Below are 13564 nucleotides of genomic sequence, written 5' to 3' on the forward strand. Positions count from 1 at the left end.
ATTAGAAGAAAAGCTCTCTGGAGCAGACTGATATTAATCTTTAATAGGGCTGTCAGACAAAACAACTGCTGTATAATGCCCTCCGCTATCTTTGTTTAATTGGTCACATGACTGCATCACATGACTAACATGCGTCTCCGAAAGTCTCCGTTTTCACTGTCCACACTGCAACACGAAAGCACCGTCTTCAAATGTATTTGTTTTCGAGAGCGTTTTCCAAACGCTGCGTTTTCGGGGAAAACACCGTCTCAGTGTGGACGGGAGGCCAAAACGGAGAGAAAACGATGCGTTTAGAAACTCCAGATGCTTTTCAGATGACCTGGATGACTGAGACTCTACAAAGACATGTTCACAGACAGAAGTGACAGGTAAAGCATTTAATTACTTTCATTGAAAAACTCACAGAATTGGATTCCAGTGGCCACACTGACCACAACTACTGAACTCTTACAAGACTTCAAGACGTCATTCAGCTGAAGAATGAAGAATGCAACAGAAACAGCATTTCATACAGAACTTCATTATTTACTTTGACAGATGGTGTGTATGCTGCACAGAAATTCAGATGTGAGTCACTGAGTCTGTGAATACTCCAAGCATTTAACAGGGTTTTAGGAATAGGGCAAGCCACACAGGTCAATGTTCTTATTAAAGATAATGGAAAACTCCTTAGAAAGCAGCTGGTGAAGGCTGATGCCATCATGAGTATATACCCAGCGTTCACCTGTCCAGCCGTAGCGCTTGGGTCCGCTGTAAGCACAAGAGAAGAAAGGAAGAGGGAAGTAACATTACTCTATACTGACTTATAACAGATTCTTATTATACCAGTTTGTCAACAGAGAAATATATATAAATTTTGTCTGGCTGAGGGGGGAACGCTGGCTGACTCTGGAGTTCGAGTCTCCGGAGGGAAAATCCTGGCGGTTTGAGGCCCCAGGCTTGTGTTGGGTACGGTCCATCACAAGAACATTGGCTCGTGCGCGCTGTTGGGGAGACGCCGGCCCAGACCTGTGTTCGGTCCAAGTACGTCACAGGACAGCTGTTCGGGTACACTGTCGGAGTCCATTTCTGCGTACTACAGTGCGCAGAGTGGCGGTGTTCGTTCCTTGGTCCGTAGAAGGCAAGGAACCTCACGGGGGACGCCTCGTGTAGTAATGGGAAACTGGATCCAGTAGAGCGGCAGGCCTTCACCAGGCGGCCAGAGACAAAACTCAATACGTGACTGTATGGTAAGAACTGAGTAAATGTGTGGTGTGTAAGATGGCAGAGAATGGCTGTGTGAGTTGTGGAGAAAGGAAAAGAAATGTTGAACGAGTTAATAGGTTGATGTGTGCGTGTAAAAAGAGTGAAAAACAGGGTCAAATGTTGAAAATGGGGAACAAAAAACAAGGAAAACAAACAAACAAAAAAAGAGGAGTGTAGAAATGTGTGTGAAAGTTGTTTCCAACTAGCGGGAGAAGCTGGTACTGCAGGCCAACACACACACACACACACACAATTAGTAGAATTGTTGATGAAAATAAGCAATAAAATTAGGGTTTTGTGTCTCAGTGCGTCACTTGCAGGTGAAGAGCAGACCCGGATCAATTTTCCACGTGCAGCAGTCGGAAGAACATTATAGGTTAACATCATTAGAAACACTCCAGCCAAGTTTTGGCTGAATTATTTTACAGCTTAACTTCCATGTGTTTGTCACCCTGAGAACACAAGCTCCAAAATCTCTCCCTGAAGACCAGAAATGCAGTTCCAGAACAACGAGATGGACCTCAAGAGCTCACAGCAGTGAAGAAAAGGTCCAGCAGCAGCAGCTGTGCCAGACAGCGGCAGCAAGGAGAAAAATGGCATCATCACGACTGGATGGATGGATGTGCATTTCCAACGAGCTGCACCTTCACTGTGTGTGAATGGACCTTTGAAAGACTGCCTGAGTTGGACATTTACCACTTTTGGAGCAAAATGGCAAAATGAGACAGTGGAAAACAGGACAAAGCTGAAAGACAACGGACTCTCACTGGACTGCTGCAAGGAGATGAGACCACAGTGGAAGGAGCAGGGAGGACATGGAGGAAGCTGTTTTAGTGTGGGAATGAAATTTGGGTTTATGAAACTGGGAAGAAAGAACGACTGCCTTACGTGGAGAATTGAAAAGTGTCTGGAGCACCGCAAAGAGGAGAGGTACACAAAAATTACACAAACAGAAAATGCATTAATCCTACTAACACAAACACACATGCAATGAAGCTCATGAAGATCAAACAGTATTTTAAGCGTTTCTGTTACCATCATCTTGTCCGGTTCACTTAGCAGGTTAAGAAGTGATGCACAGACTAGTGAACTAGTATTATATTGGGCAAAAACGATTAAACCATTGCAGGGGTGAACAGAGTGCTGCAGGGGGTCAGATGAGTGGAGACTAATAGATTATTGAGGTTCTTGTTCCTGATGTGTGGGGGAGGTCTTATCATGATGCACATCTGGGTACATGGAAAAAACTCATCATCTAATAGGATATTGCTGTTGTGTGAGGTGTGACTGGTGGATGAAAGTTTTGGGGATTTATTGATGCATTTTCTTTTGGTACCACTTTGAACCTGCCAGTTTTGATCTATCATTCTAAGAGAGTACGCTTAGACAACTTCTAAAACTAGGCCTTCATATTGTTTTTGATTTTAACAGTGCACTGAGATTTTTTGTTTGGCAATTTTCTCTTTTTCAAGTAGGCCTGCAAGATCGGGATCGAAAGCACTACACGACATGTTGATCAATCGCAAGTGAGCTTCTCCAAAATGAAAATGGGCTCAGGAGGAAGCCACTTATTTGGGACAATCAGAAAACAAGTCCCTGCCAAAAAGGACTCAGCGAGGTGATCCAGTCTAAATCTTCTTTCTTTTTTGAAATGGCGTCATTGCTGGCAGTAGAAACTTATTGCGTCACGAGAGGTTCTACTGTCAGCAAATAACAAATGGGGACTGACTGGACTGACAAAAGCTTGACTGAGTTGACACCAGTATGCAAGATTGCACCTCCACCTTGACCTGACCAAAGGGTGGATGTTTGTATGTTTCTTTTTACAGGAGCAGAAAGGTGACAGCAGCAGGTTGCATGGGCTTTTGGGCCGTGCTGACTTAACCTCTTAAATGCCACTTTCTGTGTCTGTGAATTTACCAGCAGTGTCTTATTCATGACCTTGTATTGTTTACAGTGCAGAGGTCACTGTGAGAAAGTGTGCATACAGATGCGCTGCGCTAACATCCACATCACTTTTTCCACAGCAGAGGGTTGATCGTGTGATTTACAGCAGGACACACTGCTGGCTAATGTCTTTTTTTCTTATGACAGGGTTACAGGCCTGGAGTGAAGCTACTCCAGGGGAGAGGCCCTGGAAGTTTTAAGAGACAATGCACAACTTCATTGTGCATGTGAGAGCTTAGATTGTGGGGATGATTAAAGATGAACAAAGGGTGGTGGGAGAACAGTGAAGTGAGGATACACAGTGTGAAACTCCTTTAAGTGAACAATAATGTTGATGTGATGAACAGAATGTCAGGAGAGAAATTCTGGTTTTAATGTGATTCTTGATTTAAGAATCAAAGGGTGGGATTGTATAGGAATTTCTTTTACTTCTGTATTAATCACATTATTTTGTTGTATGATGCCTTGGTGCCACTGGATTCACATGTCTCACACTCATACAGTAAGACAAATGGTGGGGGTGTAGTAAGGAAGTTGGGGGAAGCAGACAACTCCACAGGAAGAGTCTTTTGTCTCTTCGAGGACTCTGGGAGGCAGCAAGGGAGTGTGAACCTTATGGTGTGAAGCAGCTGTGCACTGCCTTTTGTTCCTGGAGAAGGTTTTTAACTGAGAGCCATGCTGGGCTCAGGGAGACTCTGCTGACCCTGCGGTCATGCAGGCTCTCCACCAAGCCTGGTTGTCTGTTCTTTGTGTGTTTGATTAAAGAATGTTAGCTGCAGCTCACCGCTCGTCTGCAGGCTTTATTTAATGGAAAACTTCCACAACAAAGGTGCTGCGCAGTATCTTAGCTGTTCCCAGGACTGCGCTCTTCTGGAAGGAGATCTTAGATGTTGTTCCTGGGATCTGCTGGAGCCACTGGCCCAGTATGGGGATCATGGCACCAACTGTTCCGATTACCACTGGGACCACCGTTACCTTCAGCCTCCACATCTTCTCCAGCTCTTCTCTGAGCCCTTGGTACTTCTCCAGCTTCTGTTCCTTCTTCCTGATGTTGCTGTCATTCGGTATCGCTACATCGATCACTACGGCCGTCTTCTTCTGCTTGTCTACAGATACTATGTCACCACCATGTTGTCCGTCTGGATCAACTTGAAAAACCATTTTAATGTCTTAATACAATGTGAGCAAAAATGGAAAATAGCTGAATCCATGTTCTCGGTTTTGATGTATGCAGAGACAGAACAATAGAATATCCCACGTGTGGGACTAATAAAGGTTATCTTATTCTACTGTATATAGTATTTGTATTTGTATTCTATTTTTATCTTATTGTATATTTATTTTATTTTATTCTACTGTATATAGTATTTTATTTTATTCTATTCTGTACAGTTGTGTACTGTATTTATTCTTATTGTATTCTAATTTTTGCCTCATAACTTTTGCACTGTCCACTTCCTGCTGTGACAAAACAAATTTCCCACGTGTGGGACTAATAAAGGTTATCTTATCTTATCTTATCTTATATCAAGTCGGGAGGTATTTTGTTCTGATGTTGAAAAGAAGATTGCATCTCTAACAGTTACACTAATAATGCTTATCTTCTGACTTTTAAGGTCTCAACAATGTATTACAATGATCACTTAAATGCATTTAGTATTGAGGATGGATTGGAAACAAACTGGATGATTTACTGTTTGAATACATTTTTGTAAATTAATCTCTTACATTTTTAATGGGTGTTTGTCATTGATGGCTGTGGTGGGTACAGTGGTTGTAAATACGTTTAATTGCAGTGGTAGAGATGTCAGAGATGAATGCGAGTTCATTGTTATCTGGCAGTGATGACACTGGTGTTAGAAAATCAGTGCTGTTCAGTGTTAAATTAAACACCAGGTTTAGTGTAAAGTACTACCAACACTAATCAGTGCTAATCTTTTAACACTTAAAACTAGGGCTGTGCGATATGACCGAACTCTCATATCCCGATATAAGACATCTATCGTCCCGACAACGATATTTATCACAAAAATTTACATTTTCTGTCAATTCTGTGAATCTCGGGCAGCTGAACTTGCGTGAAGTGTTTCCAGCTGGGCGTCGTGTAGCTGCAGTCGAGTGCTATGTAAGTTGAAACCGTAAACACTCTGCATACTATTTCACGTGATTCAGTTTATTTTGAAAATCTCAACAGGCTCTTCAGCTTTATTGTGAAAGGTCCATGTGGAAAATAAACAAGCGGACAGCGTCGTTGTTGCTAACGACAACGCGTAGTCCTTCGTCCGTCTGTAGTGTGGTTTTTTAAATATAAGAGAAAGGGACAACTTTAAGAAACTCTACAGTGACCATCAAAATGATGATAAAAAGTTTATTTTGCGACACCAAGAAACAAACGACAGACGTTTTTATATCGTCATCCGATATATATCGTTATATCGAACAGCCCTACACACAGTGTAGAATATTGTTGACACTGCTCAGTGTTAGTGTCATAAACACTAGGTCAGTGTTAAAAATATAACACGTTGAAAAGTGCTCATTTAAACTCAAGTGTGGACACATACAGACACGTTTCTAGTGTTAACTTTAACACTCAGTGTCAATTTCACAGTGGGGATTTTGCTGTGTAGAAGAAGAGAGGTCGGCACTATTGGCTGATGTGCAAGAGAGCTACAACTAACAGGTGGTGACGGAGAAAATGGACAGGACTTTTGCTTATAGGTGGCGTGATTGTGCAAGAGGCAGGGGCGGGGTTATTTAAGGTCAAAGGTAATTCTGTTCAGCTGCTGCTGCTGAGAAGGGCCAAACGGTTTCTACTGTGCTTAATGTAGTCACCTGTTGTGTTTGTGTGAATGGAAATGTCAGGAAAACCAGACATTGCAAAGGAAATAAATGACACATGAATGTGGTGAACTGTGAGTGCACGTACTAACAATTAGCAACCAGAGCGTCAAAATACAGGATTTAATCACCACAATAATGAAATATTTGCATGTCTGCGTTAATCAATCAAGCGATTTATTACTTAAAGCTGACCAGATTGGTTATGTTGGTAACACATAAGTCACTTATTGGCATCTTAAGAATCATTTAGAATTATAAAAAACAAAACAGCTGAGTGGAAAATGTTGACAGAACTGTGTAAACTGAACAGAGACATTGTTGGGTTCCAGTTACTCATATTACCATGAAGTGCTACAAAGCTCGAGTCTCACCTGGTAGGAGAAGAAAGCCAGATTTGTTTGTTTGGCGCCTGTTTGTTGATCACATAGGTGCCGTGGTCTCCACCCAGCTTCACTGTCAGAACACCACTCTGTCAAACAAGAAACAGAAGAAAACGGTTCTGCTTTCATCCGTTAACAAAGCAATTTTGACCAAACATCTACATGGAATATAACTAATCTTAATTTTATTTAACATGTATGTAAAGTTTATCGCAATAAACGTAAATTGTTTCACTCCCTTTCTGTTTGATTTTGGTGACTATGACTGAAAAGCTTAAAATGACTGTAGCAATTTACCCGATGTGCTATCAACGCCTGGGTTTAGACAGAGATACAACGATGTATCGTCTGCATTACAGTAATAAGAAATTCTGTGTTTTCTGAGAAATGAAGCCTGATGGGAGCATGTAAAGGGAGAATAAAACAGGAACTCCACAAGCGAGTGTAGCAGGGTAACACGTGTTACCCAGCATCTCAGAGTATGTTCTGCTCTCAAGAGGCAAACCATCTTACAGCAGGGCCTCGAATGCCGACGCACGTCTTCAAATGGTTTAATAGGATTGTGTGATCAACTGTGTCAAACGCTGCACTCGGGTCTAGAAGAATTAAAGCAGCCGAAAGCATTGAGCACCTTCAGTAGAGCAGACTGTGTTGCTCTGAAGCCAGACTGAATGTATCCAGAACAGTATCTGAAAATGACAGAACTGACGGGTCCAAACCAGCAGCTTGTTTAGAAGAGGAACAGTTCCATTTCAGACGCTGCTGCTAACAAAGGATGTTAGAAACGTGATGACGACTGTCTTCTCTGAGAAATGGTGTAGGTAACACTTTCACAGGGCAAGTGTCATGTGCATTACTATATCAGTAAGATGGGATAATGAGACTGGTTTGAAGTAGGTGAGAAAGGAGGAACACGTAGGTGGTTCAGAAGGCTCTGGGGACGGGAGCAGAAGACGTTCTCTGATAGGATTCATTTTTCCAGTGAAGAACCTTTAAAATCCTCACAGGTGTGTGCGGCGGTCTCAGACGTGGTGGGATGCAGGACAGAGCTGATTGTGTTGGACAGGACTTTAGGATTCCCAGACTTCTTTGTAATAAAATTCATTTACTCGTTCTGCCTGATAGTTATTCAGACAATCTCTAAACACAACGCTGAGCTTTCTTCCATTTTCATTCTGCTTGACAGCACGAGGGACTTTATTTACCCAAGGCTGAGTTTCTAATTGATGCAGTCTGTGCATTGTTGGTACAAGCTGAACTAAAGCATGCAAGCAGCTCATCACGGTTACAGCGACAAGGAGAGGTTTCATTCAAAGGTGGTTAAAGGAGATTTCAGACGTCATAGGCTGCAGAAAAGAGGCGGTGTGGGTTTGTTTAGGAGATGAGTGAGGGATGGGGATATCAAACATTATGATTAGATGGACACATCAATCACCTCAACACTGATCACTGAAAGCCCAGATGACAAGATGGGGGTTCTTAACCTTTTTTACCTCGGGGCCCAACCTTTCCACTACAAAGTGGCCCCGGGGCCTCATTCAGATATTAACACTATACTGAATAAACTGGTGTTGCTTTTGGTTTGATTTATATTTAATAACTAAATCAAATCTACTTCATTTTAACAGCTAAAACCTTGTCAAATAAATATGGTACAATACAATAGTGTTTGTGGCAGCCTCAGTGTAATTGTATGTTCATCATTTAGTTTCTGTAAATAAGCATTTAGATCATTCTGCCATCATTTATTACAGCCACCATTAAAGTTCACTTCACAGTTAGCAACCTTTACAACATCCATAGACTTACAGAGAAGAGAACATCATAGTCGGCCCCAGTAAGAGCTTCATCTGCGAGGTCTTCAAAGTAATCAGCCAGAGCGTCCAATGTCTCATCGGCCAGCTTCTCATATGCTGCCGCAGACAGTTCACTTTTGGAGAATGACACAAAGTTATAAATGAGTTCAAGTAGTCAAAGCTTAAGCAATGCTTAAGGAGAAAAACAAAAACCAAAATATTGGTTACCTTACATTAGGGCTGCCACGATTTGTCGACTAGTCACGATTACGTCGACTATCAAAATCGTCGACGACTGATTTAATAGTCGACGCGTCGTTTGAAGCTTTGTAAGATCCCAAAAGACGCAGGAATAAGTGGCAGGATTTAAGAGTGTAATAACGGACTGAAACAGAAGATGGCAGCATTGCATGTACAAGGATGTCAGCTACCGCTAAACCCCGAAGAAGAAGAAGAAGGAGCAGCTGTGTCCCAGAATTCATAGCGCGGCCCAGCGCAGTTTCCAACAATGGCGGCAGCTAGTTAGTTTTAATGTTACTCTTATTATTCTTTCTGGGTCACAAAATAAACGTTTAACATATTTTCAGACGAGAATGTAGCTGTGTAAACCTCAAATATCTGCTCAGTTTATCAGGACACCACATATTTTCAAAAGCGCTCCGACGTTTTCGGAGACGTCTGTTACCCACTGGCTTGTTAGCGAGCCGGGGGCTAGGCTCACTAGCGCCGTGAGAACACCGGACTCCCCGCAAATCGTTTTCAAACCCACCGCCTTCTGTCACTACTCAGGTTAAATATATATGAGTCACTTAGAGAACTTAAAATGTTATTGTTTGGCTTTTTTTTTTGTATTTTATTTGTTCCTGAGTAAATCAGTTTGTCTGAGATTAAAGTTATAGTTTTTACACAGCTGAATAAACGTCAAGCAGACAGCTGATTATCAGAAGTGTGAGATGCTCCAGAATATACTCCGGTGTCCTGTTATATTTTAGATAGCAAGGAGTTCATTAAACTTCACCGAAACAATCTGCAAATTTCATTAAAATTTAATAAACTATCATCTTGTCTTTATTTTTAGTTAGCACAGACCTTAAACACTTAAAGCTGTAAGCTAATGATAGTTATATGAGCAGATGCTGCTGGTGCAATAAGCTGTACGTTTTACGTCCAGTGGATGATGATCTGATTAGTCGACTAATCGCAAAAATAATCGGTGACTAGTCGACTATCAGAATAATCGTTTGTGGCAGCCCTACCTTACATGCACGAGGGTGACTTTTTTCTGGCTCTGTGAATTCAGGTAGATGGTTTTGCTCCACCTGCAGCCATTAATTCTGCTCCCGAACCACTGAAATAGAAAAACACCAACAAACTTGTTTAATTACTCTTCTCCTTCATGCTCAGCTGGTTTCTGACATTTATGCACCTTATAGAGTATTTATGGCCAACTTTGAAAGTTACAGTTTGTTTTCCCATTTGAAGACAGATGATGAAATCACTCGATGTGAAACATTTGTGACACGTACTTTATCCTTAATAAAGTGTTGAATTTGGAGGTGCAAGGCACTCCCTGATTTTGGACTGAGACATAAGCTAATTCTAACCGTAAACTTTGTTTACTTCTTCAAAGGTTCTGTGGGCCCTTCTATGAACTCTGAGCATCAGGTCTTTCCATAGGTTTTCCAGTTGGATTCGGGTCAGGTGATTGGCTGAGCCTGTGGCAGAGTTCAACTTTGGTGTCATCTTTCCAGAATATATTCTCCCAGTATTTCACAGGCTTGTTGCAAACAGATGCAACACACTCATGCAATAAAGAGGATGTTTATTGTGTTACAACATTACTCATTTAAGCTGAATTTTCCATTAATATGGTTTATAGCAGGGATGTCCAAACTCCGGCCCGCGGTCCATTTTTAATTGGCCCGCAAGTAATTTCATAAATAGAATAGAATAAGGCCGCACTTCAACTTTTGCCTGAGTGTATTGCACTTCTTAGTTTTAACACCAGGGGGAGCTGCTGTTGATCAAGTCAGTTGCTCCACCAAAAACGACAATCACAGAAGAAATGTACCCCAAGTTACTAAACAGGTCAGAACCAAAGAAGCGAAAAGTAGAAGAGTGAGTGCAGAAAATTTCAGACACGGTGGGAGAGTGAATGTTTCTTCAAAGAACTCAAGGGGACGCGTGTCTGTTTGATCTGCACTGAGACTGTGGCAGTTATGAAAGAGGATAATGTACGACGTCATTATGAAACCAAACATCAGGCCTGTGCAGCCGACACTGGTGCTGAGCCAGAGCAGACATTAAAGCTCTGCTGCAGGGTCAGCAACAGTATTTATTTCGTGCTCAACAGGTCCAGGAAAAGGCTCCGATAGCCGCTACACCATCAAACAGTCAATATCTGTAATAATATTCAACTATAGAAGTAATAATATTTGAACAACTCCTCAGTCAGGACGGAGAGTTTAAAGAGGCCTAAATTTGATACAGTTCATATTGATTTGTCACATAGTGTGTGAGAGTGTGTGTGTGTGTGTGTGTGAGTGTGTGTGAGTGTGTGTGTGCCGTCTCTGTAAAAACCAGACCGAACATTTGTAAATAAACTGGAGATGGTCGAGAAGCTCGGTGACAACTACAACCCGTCATTAAGTATGTTCAGTTTAAACTAATCACCAGCGAGTAAAAGCTGAACTTACGCTGTGCGACGGCCGGCAGGGGGGATGCAGCGTGCGGTTAATGAACGGACGAAGCCCCGGGAGGTGAGATAATCTCCAGAACTACAGTGGACATAAAGGTCACTGTGAGTGTGGCTCGTATCTACCATTAGCATCATGTTCAGCCATGGACGCAGCTCGTACCTGGTTCCACAGATGCTTCTTCCTCTGCTGCGTCAGCAGGTTGAGCTGACACACGTGTGAGTAAATCCGCGGTGTCTTACAGAGCAGACGCATGGTGACGGTCCCGATAAACAGTCCCGGTGTGTTGACAGCCAACGTTGTTCCTTCCTCGTCTGCGGCTTTCTTTCTTTTTCGTCATTTGTTGGCGGTTGGCAAACAGCAAAATGGTGTATTACCGCCCCCTGCCGGTGTGGAGAATGAGTTCGTCTTAAACTAAATATGGCCTGATAATACTCGAGTCCATCTCCACTTCCATATCACCGAGCTTCTGGATCAGCTGTCTTCTTTCAGCATCATATTTCTGACAGTAAAACGTGTTTTCCTCCCATTACTTTTGACATCTTTCTTCCATTTTCTGCTGTGTTCTGCTCTTAATCTCTGTCCTGCTAACACTGATAACCAATCCACTGATACCCATGGTACCCATAAGGTGGTGACTCTGAGCTCCATGTCGTTGACTCTGTACAGTGTTTGCTGAATCTCTATCAGAATGTCTGACCTGCTGTCTGAGTCACTGTCTTGTAAACTAGCCAATGATGAGTGTAAACACATCACTGATCTTACTGGTCTTGCGTCTTCAGTCCACTGGACAGCTGACAGAACTGAAACGATTTCTGTGCACTAATAAACTGTCACCGATCCCTTTCCTTACTTTGACATGAAACTCAGGAACAATAAATATATCCCGCTTTGCTCGCCTGTCTTCTTTGATGCATCTGTGTAGATTTTGACATAACTGTAACACCGCTCTATATATGCCTGCACTGTATGTGCGTTTAAAATAAAAGCCCTGTTCCTACAGCATCAGAGAGCACTCAGGACCTTCTTACTGTGAGGCAACAGTGCTGACCACACCACCGCGTTGCCATACTTGTATCATATTCATATGGCATCCCAGGTCGTATCCTAAGAGACTGTGCATACCAGCTAGCTCCTGTGTTCACTGAGATATTCAACATCTCTTTATCTCAGTCGGTGATCCCCACATGCTTCAAAGAGTCCATCATTGTTCCTGTCCCGAAGAAACCCCACCCTGCTTCTCTCAATGACTATCGCCCTGTAGCCCTCACCTCAGTAGTGATGAAGTGCTTTGAACGCCTGGTCAGAGACTTCATCATCTCTTCACTACCAGACACACTGGACCCACTACAGTTCGCTTACCGTCCAAATCGTTCCACAGACGATGCCATCTCTCATCTCCTCCACACATCACTCACTCACTTGGACACTAGAAGGGGGAATTATGTTAAAATGCTCTTCATAGACTACAGCTCTGCATTTAACACCATAATTCCCTCCACACTCACCACCAAGCTGGAGCATCTGGGACTCAGCTCATCTATGTGTCAGTGGATCTCCAACTTCCTAACTGGCAGACCACAGGCAGTAAGGATGGGCGGACATGTCTCAGCCTCCACCACTCTCAGCACTGGAGCCCCCCAGGGGTGTGTTCTGAGCCCCCTGCTGTACTCTTTGTACACATATGACTGCGTGGCCACTACCAGCTCCACCACCATCATCAAGTTTGCTGACGACACCGTCGTGGTGGGCCTGATCTCTGATAACAACGAGACGGCCTACCTGAAGGAGATTAGGAATCTGGAGAACTGGTGCCAGAGGAACAACCTCCTTCTAAACGTCAGTAAGACAAAGGAGCTGATAGTGGACTTCAGCACTAAGCAGGAGAGGAACTACCAGACCCCCGTCATCAACGAGTGCCCAGTGGAGAGAGTGGACAGCTTCAAATACCTCGGAGTTCACATCACGCAGGACCTGTCATGGTCCTGTCACATCAACACCGTGGTGAAAAAGGCCCGACAGCGTCTCTACCACCTCAGACGCTTGAGAGACTTCCAACTGCCCTCCAAGGTGCTCAGGAACTTTTACTCGTGCACCATAGAGAGCATCCTGGCGGGAAACATCTTAACCTGGTTCGGGAACAGCACCATGCAGGACAGACGAGCTCTACAGAGGGTTGTGCGGTCAGCTGAGCGCACCATCCGCTCCGAGCTCCCTGACCTGCACTCAATCTACAGCAGGCGGTGCTGGACCAAGGCCAGGAAGATGGTGAAGGACCTCAGCCATCCCAACAACAGACTGTTCTCTCTGTTGAGGTCAGGAAAGCGATTCCGCTCCCTGAAGACCAACACAGAGAGACTGAGGAGGAGCTTCTTCCCGCAGGCGATACGGTCTCTCAATCACACCACCACACAGTACTGACCCACACATATGGTTCTTACACACACACTGGACTTTCTGGACATTGTTTCACTTCATTACTTAAATCACGCTGCTGTTATTGTGTATATGCTGCTGTTATTGTGTATATATTTATTTATATTTCTTCATACATTCTTATATAGTTCTATATTGTGTATTTTGTTGTACAGTTATTTTATTTTCAACTTTAATTTATATATTTTATCTTATTCTTTCCCAGTTAAATTTACCCTTC

At 43.0% G+C, this 13564-nt stretch overlaps 1 protein-coding gene across 2 annotated transcripts; it reads right to left on the reverse strand.

The window, feature by feature from the left end:
* Nucleotides 1-368: 368 nt before the first annotated feature.
* Nucleotides 369-11234, reverse strand: fxn (frataxin). Of its 2 annotated transcripts, XM_085367758.1 has the most exons (6): nt 11071-11234; nt 10909-10989; nt 9469-9560; nt 8226-8346; nt 6408-6505; nt 369-750 (listed from the first exon to the last, which is right to left on the reverse strand). In XM_085367758.1, the coding sequence occupies exons 1-6, from the start codon at nt 11161-11163 to the stop codon at nt 612-614; spliced, it is 624 nt and encodes a 207-aa protein (XP_085223884.1). In that variant the 5' UTR covers nt 11164-11234; the 3' UTR covers nt 369-611. The 2 variants fall into 2 exon arrangements, with proteins under 2 accessions (XP_085223884.1, XP_085223885.1); XM_085367759.1 differs by lacking the exon at nt 10909-10989.
* Nucleotides 11235-13564: the final 2330 nt, after the last annotated feature.

The sequence above is a fragment of the Diplotaxodon limnothrissa genome, linkage group LG12 (genome assembly GCF_057381915.1).
Source record: "Diplotaxodon limnothrissa isolate DT_005_m linkage group LG12, D_limnothrissa_male_GT1.1, whole genome shotgun sequence".
Taxonomy (NCBI): domain Eukaryota; kingdom Metazoa; phylum Chordata; class Actinopteri; order Cichliformes; family Cichlidae; genus Diplotaxodon; species Diplotaxodon limnothrissa.